General features: G+C 47.5%; 1 protein-coding gene across 2 annotated transcripts in view; it reads right to left on the bottom strand.

Annotated features, from left to right (window-relative positions):
- Positions 1 to 1,123: 1,123 nt before the first annotated feature.
- CAPN13 (calpain 13) overlaps positions 1,124 to 19,772 on the bottom strand; it is an 80,246-nt gene continuing 61,597 nt past the window's right edge. Inside the window, exons 16-23 of one of the 2 annotated variants that reach the window (XM_059188698.1) lie at positions 18,765 to 18,822; positions 18,604 to 18,662; positions 17,012 to 17,080; positions 15,335 to 15,410; positions 13,253 to 13,381; positions 12,195 to 12,250; positions 11,575 to 11,632; positions 1,124 to 1,608 (exon numbers count right to left, since the gene is read on the bottom strand). In XM_059188698.1, the coding sequence (XP_059044681.1) occupies positions 11,606 to 11,632; positions 12,195 to 12,250; positions 13,253 to 13,381; positions 15,335 to 15,410; positions 17,012 to 17,080; positions 18,604 to 18,662; positions 18,765 to 18,822 (474 nt within the window). In that variant the 3' untranslated portion in view covers positions 1,124 to 1,608; positions 11,575 to 11,605. Of the gene's footprint in view, positions 1,609 to 6,736; positions 6,976 to 11,574; positions 11,633 to 12,194; positions 12,251 to 13,252; positions 13,382 to 15,334; positions 15,411 to 17,011; positions 17,081 to 18,603; positions 18,663 to 18,764; positions 18,823 to 19,772 lie in introns of those variants that run through there. The other variant, XM_059188699.1, reaches the window with a different exon arrangement.

Genomic DNA, 19,772 nt, shown 5'->3' with positions numbered 1-19,772 from the left:
CAGAGAAGCCAGACCCCCAAGGCCATGCAAGCCCTCCAGCCCTGGTGTGGCCACGAGAGTCAGCTTTCTAATTAATCAACTGAGTAAATTCTCCCCTTCTATCCTGTTAGTTTAAAGAGAAAATTAACGACTGGTTCTTGAGCCGAACCCCATGAGGGAGGAAACGGCTCTGTGTCCTGGGGACACCACTCTGGCGGTGCCTGGGGCCGAGGGGTCATGGCCGCCCCTGGCCTGCTGGCCGCCAAGCCTCCATCTGCAGTTTCCTTCCGTAAGAACTCCAGGGTGACTCACAGTTGGGGCAGCAAAGCACGCAGGTCTGTTGGGTTTTCCACCTGGATGTCCCGGTGAAATCCTGACAGAGGGGGCTCATTCGTTCCTTTGGGAACCAGTTCCCCTCACCCCACTTTTTTTTTTTTTTTTTTTTTAACAGAGTTTGTGTTTATCTGTTGGCACCAGGGTTTTGCACGCAGAAAATCTTACATGAGGGACCAGGCTGACTGCCCAGGACTCGAGTCCTCAGGCATTAGCTCTGTCTGCCTCCTAAGTCCATGCTGAGCACCGTGGCTGGCCATCCTGGGTCACTAAGCAGAGGGCCTGGAGGCCAAATGACCCGACCCACGCTTTGCCATATATGTGGTCCCTGCTGGAGTCGCTGAACTGATCATAAACCCTTTGCAGCAGTCCTCTGGGACACAGGTTAGTGAGTTGCCTCTGTTCTTTGTGCCAGGATGTGTCCACTTGCCAAATGTTGACCTCGACCCTGAGCGCGGGAGTCTGCAATGGCGTACCCCTCCCCAATTCTGTCCGCCTTCTGATTGGGTCTGCTCAGAAAGTCTCCGCCCTCCTGTCCCCCTGACACACGTATATTTGTAAGGATCCCCCCACTGGGGAACAGTTCGGGAATGCATTCTCAAACCCAGAGTCTCCTGAGTGGGGGTCTGGCTTGGTCACTCTCTGGGAACTCTTCTACCCTGGAGGGGGCCATGCTCTTCTGGAGAGACCTTTATGGATAAAGAGGGAGGGGGATACCTGCCTTGCTGGCTGCATTTCTCCTTCCCCAAACTTCTTCTTCTTCTTTTTTTTTTTTTTTTTTTTAAATTCAGAATTATGATCCTACTTGTCACAGAGTCCAAGACCTTTATGGGAACTGTTTTTTTTTTTTTTTTTTTTTTTTTGCCATTTGGCTGTGAAACAATCAGGATACAGACAGGGAGAAGTAGGATTATTTTGTGACACCCAGCAGACGGCTCCCCGATCACCCCCAGCACCCTGTGGGTGGGCAGACTGCCTCATTCTGGCTTTTCCTAGAAATGAATTGGACTGGAGGGAGGGGGTCATGAGGAAGCTGCTCCCCTTCTTTCCCACCGTGGAACATCTCCTGCTTCATCTTCCAGGGCATCCCAGGCTGGTGTCCTGAAGTGGTCAGAGGACCTGCTCTGAGACTTCGAGCTGACTACAGCCTGACTCAGCTGAGGACCAGGCCCAGGTTCCTTGAAGACAGCCTTGACTATGTTTCAGGCAGGGCAGGTTTCAATGTTTCACATGCATGGGAGTTCACCACCCGTGGCAAGGAGAGCCAGATTCTTGAGTGGTCGCTGGGAGCTGGTCCTAGAGAAAGGCACAGATGTTCAACTGCAGAAGGCCAGGGGAGAGTAAAGAGGCTTTTCCCTTCTTGGAGTGACCACAGAGGCCTGGACCTGTTCCCATAGATGCTGTCTGGGACCAGCAGATAACAGACGGAGCACAGGGACCCCGTGCTGGTGAAGGTGGACCTGTTCCAACATACCCAAGGCCACCCAGTGGACAGGAATGTCTCCACCTCCTTCTCCAAAATTCCTTGGAGGCATCTATGCACTTACTCCGCCCTTAGTTCAAGACGGCAGCCCCCTGAGCACCTGAGTGCCTGTGGCAGAGTGGTGCGTAAGTTTGGGAGATCTTTTTCTGAGCCCCTGAGCAGGCTGGAAGGACTGAGACCAGGAGAAGCTGGAATGACAACAGCTTTAGCTTCTGTTCCAGCAGAGGGCTGGTCTGCTGGCTGTGGATTCCTATCGAAGAATGGCTTTTCTCAAGTGCACATCTCTTGGACTAAAGCGATGTTCTTGTATGGACATGTTTTTCCACAACCATAATCACCTAACTTTCCCAGCCACTTGAGAAAGACTTGATCCTTCTTCTCTATCCCCTTCTCTTTTCTTGAGTCTTAAATGCCTGTCTCAGTCTATTTACTAGTTTTGCTTATTTATTTTCATAAAAGTCCAGCCTCCTATATATAATTTTAAACTCCAATAGTATAACAAGACAGGAAGAAAAAACAGCAGTCACCTGTCCCATTCATTCCCTAAATTCTGCTCTCCAGACTCTCCAGACTCTTTTCTTTGATGCCTACCTCCGTATTTCCAAGGATAGGCCTGCAGGTTTCTCCCCAGACTTGTCAACGTCAAATGCCTGACTACTTATACTGGAAGGTTGGGCTGGTGTGCTCCTAACCCATTCCATACCTACACTTCTCCCCTCCTTTCTCCAATATATTTATGTCACATCTTTTGGTTAGATCAATATTCAATTCTTATTTTATTATAATTACATATGTACTGTTCACTGCTGAGTGAAAAAATACTCTAGGATCACTTGTCCTTTTTTCTTCTATAAATCTTTGTTCTTCCAGATGTTAATAGTTATCTCATTAAAAAAATCTGCTTATGGGGTGCGATGGCTCAGTGGGTTAAGCCTCTGACTTTGGCTCAGGTCATGATCTCAGGGTCCTGGGATCGAGCCCTGCATCAGGCTCTCTGCTCAGCAGGGAGTCTGCTTCCTCCTCTCTCTCTGCCTACTTGTGATTTCTCTCTCTCTCTGTCAAATAAATAAAATCTTACAAAAAATCTGCTTAGTCTATGTCATTATCCTAATAATTCTTCCAAAACTCTCCAGAAAAATTTTAAAAATCCTTCTGAGCACATTTTACCCATAATGAAGCAATCAGATAAACTACTGGTTCCATTTTCCCCAAAGACCTCTCTTCCTGGCCCCATTGGTCTTCCTTTCTCTTTCTACGGGACTTCCCTAGCTAGTAAAGGGTCCAGGGCTGGATCTTGTTTCCTGGATATCAACTCTTCCTCCTTCTTGGTTTATGCCCTTGGGGTACTGAAGTCACTTTTTCTAGCTGGATACCATTCTCTTCCAAAGCCAGATCTGGAAGGCTGGACACCCTGGGTTCTACAGTAATTACCACCTGTATGTTGGCCAAAGCAGGTAGGGAGTTTCACCTCTCTAGAGGCAAACCCAGGCTCCTAACTCTCAAAAAGGATGTCTCTGGTCTGCAGGATGGGAGAGATAATTTACTTGGATAGGAGAAAACTGTTGTCGGTAGATCAGAAAGATCAGGATCACTGCTGCTCATTCGTCACCTTCATGCAGAGTGGGAGAATGTGGCCCATTCCTCAAGATAGTTCCCGTCCGTATTAGTGCCAAATTGTTATAAATAATAACTTTGTTAGAATAAGACACTTTATTACCACACTGACAGTAGATCAACGTGAATGTAGATGACATTAGCTAGAAAAACTCTCAGCAGAGTGTGACTTGCAGTACATTAAACCTCTAGACTTGGGGCACCTGGGTGGCTCAGTGGGTTAAGCCTTTGCTTTCGGCTCAGGCCAGGATCCCAGGGTTCTGGGATTGAGTCCCACATCGGGCTCTCTGCTCAGTGGGGAGCCTGCTTCCTCCCCTCTCTCTGCCTGCCTCTCTGCCTACTTGGGATCTCTGTCAAATAAATAAATAAATAAATAAAGTCTTAAAAAAAAAAAAGGAAAAACCCCTCTAGACTTGAAATCGATTAAGATCAACATAGCCTTAATTCTCTAAGCACAATATACCAATTCATTGAGCATTAGCATTTTTTGAAGTATGACCTTGATATTTAAAACAATTTTAATATAAACATGGCCAGCAATAGGACAATGGGGGTGCATGCTTCCTTCAAAATGAATAGGTACAATGGGAGGGGAGGAAGAGGAGTTCTCTGGTTGCGTACTTCTATATCCTACTTCACTAAGTGAGAGCAGAACAGATGGGTTGAAGATGAGAGAGAGAGGAACAGAAGTGTTCTCCCAATGGGAGTACATGCCAGCTTGCCTGGTGGATCCAAGCCGACTGATGAGGGGGCTTTAGCAACACCAAACTCTGGGGAGAAGCTCACTTAGCTCTTCTGACAAGGCCTTCACTTGTTCCAGTGACAGCTTCATTGCCCAGAGGGCCAGATGAACAAGGAGAGGGAATTTTCCTCTGGGTTGGATATTGGCCAATAGTGAGAGTCTCTTTGCTAACGTGGGAGTGGTGGAAATCCTAGAAGAATGTAGCTTTGACTTTGTAGTAGCAAAATAAGGGAATGTTGGGGGGGCATTGAAACGTGCCCTGGGGGATGCCTGGGTAGCGCCAGTTGGTCAACCATCTGCCTTCAGCTCAGGTCGTGATCCCAGGGTCCTGGGATCAAGCCCTGCATTGGGCTCCCCTGCTCAGTCACAAGTCTGCTTCTCCCTCTCCCTCCACCTCCCACCCCTGCTTGCTCTCTTTCTCTCGCTTTCTTATTCTTGCTCTCTCAAATAAATAAATAAAATCTTGGGAAAAAAAAAAAAAAAGGAAAGAGAAGTGTGCCCTGGACTCAAGAAAGCAGATTTCAAAAGGGTGAGAGGATCAACAGGTCAAACAATAAGCCTTTTATAAAAAAAAAAATATAGGTCATGATGTATTAGAGATTTTAACAAGATAATGTTAATTATCTGCTTTCCAGTAATCCTGATGGGCAAGAAACTGCATACATAGTCGATAGCAGGAAGAACTGGGTTGAAGACAACATTTATAAAAATTAGGACGAGAACAAAAAAAAGGAAGACACGAACCTGGAAGGGCAATTTCTCTCAGTCATTTGGAAAACTGTTATTGAGTGGTTCCTTTATGCCAGGCTTTTTGCTACATGCTAAGGAGATAGCAACCAAAGACATACCTAAGCTTACAGTCCAGCAGGGAATATAGACATCAAGCAGGTAATTAAAAGTGTGTTGAATCAGCAAACTACAAATAGAGGGGAACTTCCTCAGCTTGACAAATAATATCTATGAAAATCCCACAGCTAACGTCATACTTATTGGTAAAAGACCATTTTCTCCCAAGGTCGGGAACACCAAGCAGACAGGGATATCTGCTTCCTTCACCTTTAGTTGGCATTGTTCTAGAACTTCTAGCCAAGAAAAGGAGGTAAGAAAAATAAAAAAGGCATCCAGATTGGAATGGAAGAAATAAAACTACTTGCAGTTCCACAGATGACATGACTTTGTAGTTATAAAATCCTAAGGAGCCTCCCATAGACCATTAGAACTAATGAATGAGTTCAGCATGGTGGCAGAGTGTGAGATCAATGTATGAAAATCAGTTTTCTTTCTATACATTAGCAATGAAAAATCTAAAAATAAAATTATTTATAGTAACATAAAAAATATGATACGTAGGAATAAATTTAACAAAGAAAGTACAGGATTCCTACACTGAAAACAATAAAACATTGCTGAAAGAAATTAAAGAAGATCTAAAACAATGGAGATAAACCTCATGTTCATGGATCAAAAAGCTTTAGATTGTGAAGTTGGCAACATTCCCCAAATGATCTACAGATTTATGTAATTTCTATCAAAATCCCAGCTACCCCTTTTTTCCACTGCAGAATTTGTCAGCCTGTCCTAAAATTCATGTGTAAATGCAAGGAACCCAGAATTACCAAAGCAGTCTTTTTTTTTTTTTTTAAGATTTATTTATTTATTTATTTGGCAGAGAGAGAGAGAGAGAGAGAGAGAGAGAGATTGATTCACAAATAGGTGGAGAGGCAGGCAGAGAGAGAGGGGGAAGCGGTCTCCCTGCTGAGCAGAGAGCCTGATGTGGGGCTCGATCCCAGGACCCTGAGATCATGACCTGAGCCAAAGTCACCCACTGAGCCACCCCAAAGCAGTCTTGAAAAAGAAGACCACGCTGGAAGACTCATACTTTCTGATTTCAAGACTTACTACAAAACTATATTAATCAGCACAGTGTGGTACTCAAACAAGGACAGACATATAGATCACTGGAACAGAATGGAAAATTCAGAAATAAATCCTTACATCATGCTAAACGGACTTTTAAAAAGGGTGGTAAGACAATAAAATGGGGCAAAGAGTAGTCTTTTCAACAAGTGGTGCTGGGATAACTGGATATATATTTTCAAAAGAATGAAGCTGGACTTCTATATCACACCACATACAAAAATTCCCTCAGAAAGGATCGAAGACCTTAGTGGAAAAGCTAAAGTATAAAACTCTTAGGAGAAAACCACAAGAGGATTATTCATGATCTCGGATGAGGCAATGATTTCTTGTATATAACACTAAAAGTATAAGTGACACAAGAAATAATAGGTAAATTGGGCTTCAACAAAATAAAAAATTTGTGTTCTATAAATGATATAAGCAAGAAACTTAACAGACAATTTGTAGAATGGAAGAAAATGTTTGCAAATCACATAGGTGAAAAGGGACTTATAACTACAATGAATATTATATATATATATATATATATATATATACATATACACACACATATATATTTACAAATATGTAAAGAACTCTTACAAGTAAGTAACAAAAAAGTTAAACGAACCAATTTAAAAATTTAAAAAGTTAAATAAACCAATTTAAAAATGAACAAAGAACCAAAATAGACATTTCTCCAAAGAAGATATACAAATGGCCAGTAAGCACTGAAAAGATGTTTGCCATCATGAGCAGGGAACTGCAAACCAAACCACAATGAGGTATCACTTCACACTCTCTAGGATGGCTCTAATAAAAATGTCAGACAATAGTAAGTGTTGACAAGGATATGGACAAGTCAGAACTCTCATTCATTGCTGGTGGAAATGCAAAATGATGCAGTGGCTCTGGAAAATAGTCCCTGAAAATGTTAACATAGAGTTACCAAATGACCCAACAGTTCTACTCTTAGGTATACGCACAAGTGAAATGAAAACACACAACCATGCAAAAGCCTGTATACAAACATTCATTGCAGAACTATCCCCAAAAGGTGGAAAGCAGAAACAACCTAAATGAGTGTCCATCAATGGATGAACAGATGAATAAAAGATGGTATATTTACAAAATGAAATGTCATTTGGCATTAAAATGAAGTGAAGTCTTGATACGTACTACCACAGATGAAAGAAACTGATTACAAAAGACTGAATATTGCATGAGTCCAATTACGTTACCTGTCCGGAATCGGCTGATTTATGGATTCAGAAAGCCAATTAGTGGCTTCCCAGGACTAGAAGGATGGGGCTAACATAGGAAGTGACTACTATTGGGCATGGGTTTCTTTGTGTGGTGACAAAAAATGTTCTAAAATTATAATGTGGTGATGGTTGCATGGCTGTGTGACTATACTGAAAACCACTGAACTCTGTATATCAAATGGGTAACTCATTATGATGGGTGAATTACATTTCATAAGACCTTAAGAAAATATAAGGAATGGGCAACAATAACAATAAAGAATTCTGAATGTTATGATCTGGCCAGTGTGACAGTGAGTAAATAATATGAGAACCCAATGAGGTGAAGACACAAAGGATCAGGACTTATGTAACTAAACCCAGGACTGAGCAGACAGTAGAGGCAAAGGACCCAAGGTTTGGGAAAGAATGAAACATTGGAGGGAATAAAGGAAATGCTGGTGTGGTGGGAACAGAGCACAGGAAGGAGGAGAGATACGAGGTATGGTTAGGTAAGTGGGCAGTAGGCAGATGGTACATGCCACATTCTTGACTTTAGACTTTTCCCAAATAGCAACAGGAAGACATTGAAGGGTTTTAACCTGGGGAGGGCAATGATTGGATGTGAATTTTATTTTATTTTATTTTATTTTATTTTATTTTATTTTATTTATTTATTTGACAGATAGAGATCACAAGTAGGCAGAGAGGCAGGCAGAGAGAGAGGAGGAAGCAGGCTCCCCACTGAGCAGAGAGCCCGATGTGGGGCTCGATCCCAGGACTCTGGGATCATGACCTGAGCCAAAGGAAGAGGCTTAACCCACTGAGCCACCCAGGCGCCCCTCGATATGAATTTTTAAAAGTGTGCTTAGACTGCAGGAAATTGACTCGAGTGAAGTGGGTGGATATAGGAAAATCAGATAGGGAGACAGTGCAAAGTCAGGGAGAGAGACGGTGTCTGAAAAATCTAAATTGAAGTAGTTTGAAGGGAACGTGGGAGGTGAGGATGTGGAGACAATGAGCTCTTTTATGAAGTTTGGCTGTAAAGGGAGGAGATGGCATTGTGGCTGGAAGGGAATAGGAGATGGAAGAAATTTAAGAGATAAGCATGTTTCAGTGGGAAGTGGATGACTCCAGGAATGAGAGAGAGAGAGAGAGAAATTGATTTAATATTCAGAACAGAGGAGAGAATTCATTCTATTGGGTCCTTGTGAAGGGGGGAGGTAATGAGATCCAGAACATCCTCAGAGACATATGCCCTCTAACATAACAGGAGGAAGGTGGGAGATGGTTATAGATGAAAGAGAGTTTGTAGATTTGGAGGCAGAACTTCTTCACCCTCCTGCCTCCAGTTCTGCACAGCAACCCATCTGCCAAGAGTGGCTAGATCTACTTTAAGAGTATGATGTCAGAGGACCATGATTAATGAGGAAGACAAGGGAACACTCTTACGGATGATGATAGACATTAATGAAAGAGGCTGAAGCACACATAACCATACATCTTATATTATACTTTCTTCTTACATAATGTTCAGAACAGGAAGTACAGAAAGATTGGTTAAGAGGGACTTGGGACCCTGTGTAGGATGAAGGATAATGAGAAAAAGTCCAGTTATTTCAAAAGTTCAAACTTTAGGTCCTGCATCTTAAATTAGCTCGAAGATACAACTGAAGAATCATTCCTGACATTAGAAATCATGCAGATTAGAATAGGAATTAGGCAGACTGAAAATGGGAAATATTCACATGCCCTAATTTTAGAAAGAAATGAAAGGGGAATTCATGACAATACAGGTAAGTCTAAATAACTTTGATCTCTGCAAGTTATGTTAACTTGTGTTCATTAAGAAGCATCAAGGAAATAGTTATGTTAAAATATTTCTTTTCCTTTTTTTTAAGGATTTTTATTTATTTATTTGATAGACAGAGAGAGATCACAAGTAGGCAGAGAGGCAGGCAGAGAGAGAGGGGGAAGCAGGCTCCCCGCCGAGCAGAGAGCCCGATGTGGGGCTCGATCCCAGAACCCTGAGATCATGACCTGAGCTGAAGGCGGAGGCTTAAACCATTGAGCCACCCAGGCGCCCCGCTAAAATATTTCTTTATGGAGAGATTTTTCTCTTGATTTCAAGGTACAGAGTTGGGAGATTAAAGAAATGCTGTTTATAAAAATTATAGGGTACCCAAATATGTTGATCACAGGACAGCTGTCTAGGAGAACTATGTATTTCAAAGGGACATTGGCATAGAGACATGGTCACCAGTAGGTTTCAGATGAGAATCACCAGGAATAAGTAAAAAGAGAGGCCTCGGTGAGGCAGCAGAGCTATCTGCAAGGATGTGAAGATCTGGCTTGTCCAGTCTTTTTTCTGTAGTGGTCCAGAGTAGAGCTGGATGCATGGGTGGAAAGTTCGAGGGAAGTAGATTGTTGCCTCTTGATAAAATAATACCTAACACCCAGAAATGTCCAATCATGAGGAGCACAAAATATCGAGCACCCCAGTCCTGGAAGATTCCAGCAGACTGTTGGGGCTTCTGCTACAGTAGCATGGGGTATGGGCTATGTATCTCTCGGGTCTATTCCCTGAACATAAACATGTAGAAGAAATGCGACACGGGCATTAACTTTTCAGCACACTCGCTAGATTTACAGATGCTGACAGCTACAGATGTGTGCACAGCTGCAAAATGAGGCAATGGTAGAGCCGAGGCTGGACCCAGCTCTCCTCTCCCCAGGCTCTGGTCATTTCTGTTGTTCCACACATTAGCCTTTCCCGTGATGAGTGATTGCCATTCCTCTTTGGAAATTCAAATAAAAAATTCTAGAATGAAATTGGCCTGCTCTTTTACACCATATACAAAAATCAACTACAAAAGGATTCAAGACTTGAATGTAAGACCTGAAACCATAAAACTCTTAGAAGAAAACTTTAGGGGTAAGCTCCTTGACAGGGATTGTGGCTTGGCATGGATCATGGCAATGATTTTTGGATTTGACACCTAAAGCAGAAGTGACAAAAGAAAAATAATCAACTAAGACTGATAGGCATTTTTTCCGAAGAATGCATACAAATGGCTCACAGGTATATGAAAAGGTGTGGAACATCATTAGTCATCATGGAAGTACAAATCCAAGCCACCATGAGATACCACCTCACACCTGTTAGAATGGCCATTTTAGAAAAGACAAGAGATAGCATGTGTTGGTGAGGAGGTGAAGAAAAGGGACCCTTTGTGCACTGTTGGTGGGAATATAAACTGGTGCAGCCACTCTGGAAAGTAATACGAAGTTTCTTCAAAATATTAACAGTAGAACTACCATATGATCCAAAAACTACTTCTGGGTATTTATTGAAAGAAACAAAAGCACTGACTCAAAAAGATATGTGTGTCCCATGTTCATTACTTACAATAGCCAAGACAAGGAAAGAACCTACATGTCCATCAGTAAACGGATGGATAATGAAAACGTATTTTATATATGAAGGAATATTACTAAGCCATAGAAAAGGACATCCTTGCCATTTGTGACAACATGGAGGGCCCCTGAGGGCATTAAGTAAAGTGAAGTAAATCAGAGAAAGAAAAATACTGTATGATCTTACTTCTATGTGGAATCCAAAAACAAAACAAAACTCAGAGATACAGAGAACAGACTGATGGTTGCCGGGAGTAGAGGGGGGGGATGGTGGGCCAAAGCAGGGAAGATGGTCCAAAGGTACAAACTTCCAGTTATAAGATAATTAAGTCCTGGGGATAGAATAGACCACACTATGGCTATAGTTAACAATACTGTATTGTATATGTATTTGAAAGTTACTGAGAGAGTAAATTACAAAAGTTCTCATCACCAAGGGAAAAAATGTGTAACTGTGTGTGATGGATGTTTCCTAAGCCTTTTGTGGTAATCACTCCATAATATATACATCTATCCGATCATTATATTGTATACCTAAAATGAATACATTATTAAATGTCAATCATAGTTTAATTTAAAAAATAAATGAATTAATAAATAAGAGTTCTAAATCCCTCACTCATGACTTTCGGGCCACACTCTTTCATCAGTGTCCCCTGGTCATTCCATCCATGGTTTGGATGAAGCTTGCACCATTGGCCTTGAAATTCAGGGGCCCTGAGCAGTTGAGCCTTGGCTCGCACAGATGAGGGCTCTGAAATCTCTAGGCAGGCCCCTCTCAAGGCAAGAGTCTTGTGTGCAGTTCCTAGAGGACACAAGGAGTTGTGCTAGAAGGAAACGATTCTAGAGCTGCCATGTCTTACCTGGACTCTGGGGTCTTCTCTACTCCTCGCTTCAGTTGTACATGACCAGGTTCATCCACTGAGAAATAAACATCATCATTATGACATAGCTTAAAACTTGTTTGCTTAATACAGAGCAGGGCAAATGGTACCCCCTTCCTTGAAAGACCTCAGTCTAGTCTCATCAAAACTTTCCAGCTAATTCCAACCCAGCAGGGGGTCCCAAGCCCCCATCGAAACCTATCTTTTGCTACTCCCTGAGGAGCTAGGCAGTGAGAGGGATAGCTGAGGTCGACCAGCTGGCTAGGCCAGGAGGCTCTCTCTAAAGCTCACGGGGAGTAAGTTTAATGCACAGTGAGCTCAGCAGGTGCTCCTCAGTTCCCTCTTGGATTTATGACGCCCACATAATCCTCTGCTTTATTAAGCTATTGGAAAAAAATAAAATCTGTCTGCCAAGATCCTAAAGCAGCCTTGGCAGCCCGTAATATATAAAGGCAGTAATTGGAGGCAGCGGGGCCGGCAGCTTGGCCAGCCTTTGACAGACCAGCCAATATCCTCAGGGAGAAAAATGCCCCCTGGAATCAGGAGAGGAGAGGTGGCCTGGGACTGTGCCCCGTGTCTGGGAAGGGAAGGCACCTCACCTCCATTTCTGTCAGGTACAGTCCTTTCCCATCCTTGGAGAGGTTCTGGAAAGTCTCTAAAGAGGAGGAGAGGAATCAGGATAGGTCAAGGGAGATAAAGGCAAATATGGCGACTCTCTGTAAAGCACTTTCTCTCTCTCCCTCCTTGTCTCTTCCCAGCCAGCTCCGCCCCCGAGGGACAGCTCTCTGTGACCGCTCCGGCCCACACACGCCTCTCCCTCTTCTCGTGCCCTTGCACTCTTCATTCACCCTTCCACACATGGCTGAGGGGATGTGTGGGCCTGTCCTATAAAGTATTCTACGGGCACCCTCTGGAGAACCTCCCTTGTCCAACAGAGAATTCTCTGGAGGTTTATGCCTCACCCGTCTCTCTTCTGCTCCCAGGGCTCTGGTCTCTCAGTCTTCCCTAACTGCCTGGCTCAGAGCTGTGGGATTTACAGTGGTGCGCCATGCCAGCGATAGGGTAAAGATTAGGATGAGGCCAGATGCCACTTCTACCTCAAACACAACTCTTGAGCTATGTTATGGCTTGAGGTTTCACATAGGGTTTTCTTGAAAAATAAAGGGCGGGGTGGCTGCTAAGAAGTGTCCAAATATCTGACCTACATGGTAGAATTTCTGGAGCTTTGGGGAAGTGCCCCTGCCCCGCCCCCATCTATCACTTGTGCATGAATTGGCTTCAGCAGAGACCGCATTCATTGCAAGACTATAGTATAGGTTTAAGCTATAAACAACATGGAGAGGGGACGCAGTGAGTTAAATGAACCTCGCTCCTGAAATAGGCACTAAATAGGGTGGTGAAGAAATGAGAGCCTGGGATAGGGGACTATCCTGGACAGAAGGAGTACAGAAGAGACGCAGGAGATGCAGACAGGGTCTACCATTACGCAGGCTAATGTTGGCTCTGCGTCATGGAGCAAGGGGTCCTCATGCAAGACTCCAGCCCACTCTGTTACTGAGGCCTGGCCTAGGCCTGGGGCAGGGGTGCATTCCTGATCCTCTAAAATATTTTTTGGTCGCTATGATGGTCTCCAGGATGTCGCCCAGGTGACACTTACTTGCCATGGCTTCAAGTCGCAACAGGAGGCAGACCAGGCTAGGGAAGCTGACCCTGCCGCTGCTGTCACCGTACCGGAGGGTCATGAGGTCCAGCAGCTCGTTGCTGACGGAGATCCCTGCAAGGAAGCCTGGACCGCGGGGTGGGTTAGTGAGCAGCAGGAGGCTGGAGCAGGTCCTGTCCTCTCACATGCAAAGTCTAAGCAGCCACTCGGGGTGGTGGCCTTCTACCACTGTTCCCTATTCTGTCTGGCTCAGAGGCTAGTTCACTTCAGTTCGTGTTTTTACTAATTCTCCAGTTGCCCCCCTCATGGCTGCTGGGCCCCGGTGACATTGTTCTGGAGTTTGGCCAGAGACCAACTCCAGAGACTCAAGACACTTGAGGACACTTTGGCCTTCACCATCATCGGATAATTCCCATGTGAAGAGGCAGCTTCCGGGACAGCAGGCGTTTGCTCCCAGCCCCGCCTCCATCAGGCCTCTCTCTCGCTCGGTGATCTTGTGAAACCACATTGTTCCCTGACCCCATGACTGCCTGTGGGTCTCAGGTGTGAGCACTCTTAGTGTGAGCAAGTGCGGTCCCTGGAAGTGGGAGCTTCCATCCTAAGTTGGCAGAGCAGGAAAGAGGCTGGTCCTCTGGGAGTAGACCATAGTCAGAAGGTGGCCACAGGTGGGCGAGACACAGGCACCTTGCTCTTTTTGGGTGTGTCTAATTATGAGCTCTGGGAGGCACCAACCCCATAGCAGACAGCAGCAAACTGGCAAACAGCCGTGCCTATAAGCTTTCAGGGGACAGGAGAACCTTGCAAGCCAAACCATCCATCAATGGGGTGAGCCTGGTGGCCCGTTCTCCAGCATTAATAAAATAGGAATTCGAACGCCATTAGACCTTGCGCTCCCCAGCTCGCCATATGCAGAAATTACCCGCTTTTCTTACGGTACCTCCACTGCCCCATTCAGTTATCTGCTTGGTCCCTGAAGGCGTTTTAGTTGGATCCCAGCCATTTCTATCTGTCTGCCTTTTCTTATTCTGGAGTCATCAGTGTGGTCTCTTATAAAATTTCATTTTTTTCTGTAGCTATCCAGGCGTTCTCAAAGTGTGGTCCCCAGACGAAGAGCTTCGGCCTCATGTAGAAACCTCTTAGAACTACAGACTCTTGAGCCCTACCCAAGCCCTCCTGGATCAGAAGTTTTGGACGAGGGATGAGGTGTTTTCACAAGCTGTGCTTGAACAAGCTTCCAGGGGGTTCCGGTGCTCACTCAAGTTTGAGAACCACTGCTCTTGGGCAGGAAGAATTAAGGGGAGGATAGGTGCTAAGGCAGGGAGATGTTTCTCCCTGCTCTCCAGGCTCAGGCCCCGCGGGAGGGAGAGCCGTGGAGTCTCTCCTTCCAGCATTTACCTGGGGGAATCTGAGCTTACATTTTCTCAAGGAAGGCAGCAATTTTCTGACTTAAACTTCTTGTGATCCATTTCCCCCACTGAGACAGGGCAGATCACGACTCCTAATCACAGAGCAGTGGAGACGATCAAGTGAGAAGACAGGAGTGCAAGTTCTCCCTGAACCTTGAAGCTCTTAGGCAGCCTATGCTGTATCCTTGTCATCATCTGAGGATTGAAAGCTCGGACTGAAAGCTCTGGCCTTCTTGAAGCGGACAGATTTCACTTAGCTCCAACCTCTGGGAGGACAGTGTATCCACCTGCTCATAGGGCTTTAACCCCGACAGCTCAGAGGTTGAGATGGAAGAGTCTCGAAGGCCTTGAGCTCGAGCTCTGGGAGGGGTCAATTATGTGAAGTCATCAATTATGTGGGGGTCATTTTAGCACAGTTAGAGCTGTTTGGAGACAAAAGGCAATTGGGAAAATTGACCGGCACACGAGAACTCAGGTTGGGGAGGACAAGGATTGAGTTGTGAGCCCGGAGGCCCACAGAGGCTGGTGTAAGCCCGGGGCGGGGGGCACAGGAGCTCTGTTCTCTCCTGACCCTCAGCCCCCCTGCAGCAGCCTTGCATACGGCATGCAAGGGGTGTGCTCTCTCTCCCACACACGGCCCCAGTCATGATAGGTCCGAGGGGCCCTGCTTTACCTGCATCCCTTACAGCCTTCCACAGATCCAAACTCAGGAAAACTCCGGAGTGATTCTGGATGTTCTGGAAAACTCTCTGATTCAAGAAAGGAAGTAAGAAGTCCAAATGAGTGCTCTCACCCACCTTAAAGCAGACGTCCTGGGGAGAGATCCTGGAAACCCCTTTCTCATCCCTGGAGACCATTTCAATAAACTTTGGGGGGACCCAGCTCAAAGCAGCTCCTCTAAGGACCAGGGAAGGCAGCAGTGAGCACTGCCTGGTAAAGCCGACCACAGTGGCTGCCCGCTATGGAGCTGTGGGGCTGTGGGCCTCTCTCCCAACCCCCTTTCTGCCCTTCCCCATCCCCCAGACTGGCCTCCTGACGCGTGGCCGCTTGCTGCGTCTGGGAGGTGTAGAGCTCTCTCAAGACTTTACATAGGGTGGTGGTCAAAAGCACAGAATTTGCAACCAAAACAGTGGTTTTAAATAAGCATTGACTATCAGCTGTGCAACCATGGGCAAGTGACTTCGTGCACCCTGGACTTTCTGACCTCTCCCCGTTTCTCACCTGAGCCCTGATCAGCCCTGCCCTTTCGGGGCGAGACAGAAGCTCGGGCAGGTGACTTGTGGGGAGGAAGCGTGCAGCTGCCCCACGACTGCACTCAGGCTCCCTGTCTAGGTCTCTGCTCAGCAGCCCCACAGGAGCTGTTTCAAGGCAAAATACCCCCAGCAGGAGTGCGACCCAGGCGTGTGGAGGCAGCGATTACTGTGAAATAGCAGCCCAAGAATGTTTTCTGGCCTTATTTGGCTTTTGGTGAGTATATAGAAAGACCTCAATTGGGAATCACTCACTCATTAGTAATTCATTAGTTTGGTCATTCCCTGGGCATTTTTGAGTGCCTGCTGTGTACGAGGCACAAAGTAAGGCACTGGGCGAAGCAGAGGAACATGAGGGTGTCCTTGCTCTGCAGTCTAATGGGGGATGGGGGACATATCAGCCATTACAGTGCCCTGTGAGTCCCCCAAGTCAGGGACTAGGGGATAATTCCTGAAATGTCCCACAAGAACACCTTATTATTGTGGGTTCAGGGGGATGTAACCGGGCCTGGGGGCAGGTGAGCCTCCTCATGAAGAGATTCCTGAGGCTGGACAGTCAAGGGGGTCGGTCCTGGCTGGACTCTGAGCCTCCCAGCTGGGGCGGAAGGAGTGAGTGGGAGGAGTCCAAGGGTGCCTCCTGGACCCCAAGGCAGGGTCCCAACTCCAGGGACAGCTCTGATGAGCTTAGACCTTGTCCTGAGAACAATAGGGAAGCCACACTGAGGCCACAGGCCACATGTGTGATCTTGTTGAGTCTGGCCAGTGGACAGGAAGGGAATGAGACGAACAGGTACACTGGGGGAATGTCTCAGGGACAGGGAGCTGGGAGCGGGGAACTCGGGGAGGGAATTCTGGCCAGCGGTCTTAGCTGCCATCCATGGTGACCCTCTCTCCTTCCACCTCCTATAGCACCCTTCACCCTGCCACTAGCTCAGGCATTGCCTCCTGTCTTCTAGTGGGGCGTGCAGTCTCCCCGAACAAAATGCGAAGCCTCCTGAGGGCAGGGCTGGGTAGCTCTTCTTTCGCACCCCCCAACACTTTGCAGGTCGGGCACCGCGTAGATACTTGCTGAACGGGACACAAAGGGAACATGCCTGTACCTGGCAGTGGACGAGCCGGTCCCACAGCCTTGCAAACTCGTCTTGCTCAAGCCGCCCGTTCACCTTCAGCTGGCGGGGAGTTAAGAGCGGATGTGCACATCGCCAGTGCACAGCAGTGAGCAGGCCCCGCCCACGGCGCCTGGAGAAGTCCCGCCATCGGCTAGTAGCGCCATCAGGTCAGCCATCAGCCCGCTGTCCCCTGGGTGTGGCCCCACCCCAGCGGGCCCTCTCTTTGTCTGCAGGGGCCCGGCTTAGCTTCATTTTGCAGAGGAAAATGGAAAAATTGGAAGGAGAAAGAAGCCCTGAGAAAAGGAGCCAGCATCACGTGCACCAAGGGAAGAGAGACCCGGGAACACAGCCTGCACTGGCTGGAGGGGGCCCCAGGCAGGGGGGAATGCGGAGGAGCATACAGGGGTCCCTGCAGCCCCTGAAGCAGCACGAGGGTGCAGATGAGTGGAGGGAACCCGTTAGAGCCAGCCCTGGTCACCCCATAGCAAGGGGATGGGTTTATACAGAGCTAATGCCAGGAAAAGCATCTCTCTCTAAGTTGCTGGAGGGGAGCAGTGGGTGGGCAGAGGGAGAGCAGAGCAGACCTGTCTGCTTTGCAGGGCTCTGGCAGATACCATATCCCCCCCGGGGTGAGCTGCCCTGGGCTGTGCAGGACTGCAGGGCCCTTCTGCTTCATTTGTGGGGGACAGACAGTGCCTCCAGGGACTCCAGACCAGGGCCAGCAGACACAGGGCTTGATTTAGGATTTCAGCAAGAAGGGCTCTTGTTCAACAACGGCGGCCCCTCATTCCCGATCGGGTCTTGTTAAGAGTGAAGGAGCCGGGATCCATCTCACTCCAGGGAGGCCAAGTAGGTCCACTGAGGGGAAGGTCCCAGGGTGCAGCTGGGGGCCAGGCTCTCGGCGGCAGCCAGGGGACAAATGGCTCCTGGGAGGTGGCCATCGGGACCGGAGTCGGGAGCCCTGGGTTTGATCCCCAGCCCAGCTGCTGGTGCCCACGGACAGCTGTGACTGTAGCCGTGGCATGGCAGCGCTAACGGGGTACTGTATAGACCAAGGTGTTTTCTCCAAGTTCTGGGGGTTGTTCTCTTTACTGAATTGGGGCTCATTGAACAAGGGATTTTAGGAAGACTCCCCCAGGGTAAGGGGAGGGGTGGGAGGAAATCGGCCCCACTGGTGCTGCCAGGAGGCCCTGCGGAATGAGGTTAGAACACAGATTGGGTGGTTGTAAACTCTTCAAAACCAGGCACAACTTCAGGCAGGCTGTGGGATTACTAAACAGGCTGCCTAGGCTCTCCAAACTCCTCTCTCTCTCCCCGTGTGATGGATCTAGTCTTGGCATGCCACGATGCTTGATAAGTGCTAACCATTGACACCATTGCTGTGATTGGGAGAGGCAGTGAGTTAGCATAGAATCGGCAGGAACCCAGGCTCTTCTGCCAGCCAAGCCCTTAGAACTGAAGAAAAGAAAACACTGCAAAGCGAAAGCATTCCTAAGTCCTAATGAGACCCCCCCAGGGCAGCCCAAAGAGCAGAGGGACCCTTAGAGCTGCCAGAACAGGGGAGGGGGCACAGCAAAGGATACGTCCATCAGAGCCACGATGCTCCGGCACTCATCCAGAGAGAACGTGTGCCCCGGAGTTCCTGGGGAACAGGAAGGATGGACATGTTGGGGGCGGGGGTGACACTGGACTGGTTCAGCAGTGGGAGGGGTGGGGACAGTGGGCTGGTGGGGTCTGACCTTACCTGTCAGGAGCTCCTGGTTGAGAAGGTTCTGAAGCTGGGTGGCATCCAGGTTCAGTTCCTGATCCACGAGAGAGGAAGAAGAGCCCCCTCAGTGCCCAGGAGCCGAGCGGCACACCTGCCTTACGCTAGAGAAGCGCTCAGACTTCCAAGCCCTCAGTTCCCACCCTGTGCCCATCAAGCCTGCCATGAAGCCTTTCCCAGTTGCTCTGGGTCATGAATGTCTGCAGTGCTCATTGCCCCTGACATTCGACACCACCTGTGGGTCGCCTCGCCTTTCTCTCTTCCTTTGTTATTGGACTGAAAGCAGCAGTTGCCTCCCCCCCACCACACCTGGCACTTGGGAACACCTCAGGACAAGGGTTTTGAAGGAATCCACTCAGCCCCATAGGCGTGTTTTCCCATTTGCTTCCAGAAAGGGATGGAGAGAAAATAGGACTCCTCCGTGTGTGAGTGTGAGCACGGGCATGTGCGTACGTGCATGCGTGGAGGAGATGAAAGTGCCAGGAATCTTGGTGCAAAGGAGCTGCTCTGAGAACATTACTTCTCATGAGCCTTCCTAGCCACTGAGGCAAAGAGAAAGACAAGGGTCTCCTTGGATTAGAAACAGGAAGTAGGGGCGCCTGGGTGGCTCAGTGGGTTAAAGCCTCTGCCTTCAGCTCAGGTCATGACCCCAGGGTTCTGGGATCGAGCCCTGCATCAGGCTTTCTGCTCGATAAGGAGCCTGCTTCCTCCTCTTTCTCTCTGCCTACCTGCCTCTCTGCCTCCTTGTGATCTCTGTCAAATAAATAAATAAAATCTTAAAAAAGAAAGAAAGGAAGGAAGGAAGGAAGGAAGAAAGAAAGAAAGAGGAAGCAATGGAGGCTGAGGGGAGAGACACTTTTCCCAGACTGATCTTCTGAAGTTGTAAACTCCATTCAGTTTTCTCCTAGGGACACTGAGCAGTCTGGTGGGGAAGCGCCTTCCACGATGATCCCACAGAGAAGCCGAGTGCGCGGTGCGCAGCCGTTT

This window comes from Mustela lutreola, chromosome 9 (genome assembly GCF_030435805.1).
Source record: "Mustela lutreola isolate mMusLut2 chromosome 9, mMusLut2.pri, whole genome shotgun sequence".
Lineage (NCBI taxonomy): Eukaryota > Metazoa > Chordata > Mammalia > Carnivora > Mustelidae > Mustela > Mustela lutreola.
The sequence above is the reverse complement of the archived record's forward strand: the minus strand, read 5'-3'. Positions and strand labels throughout refer to the sequence as shown.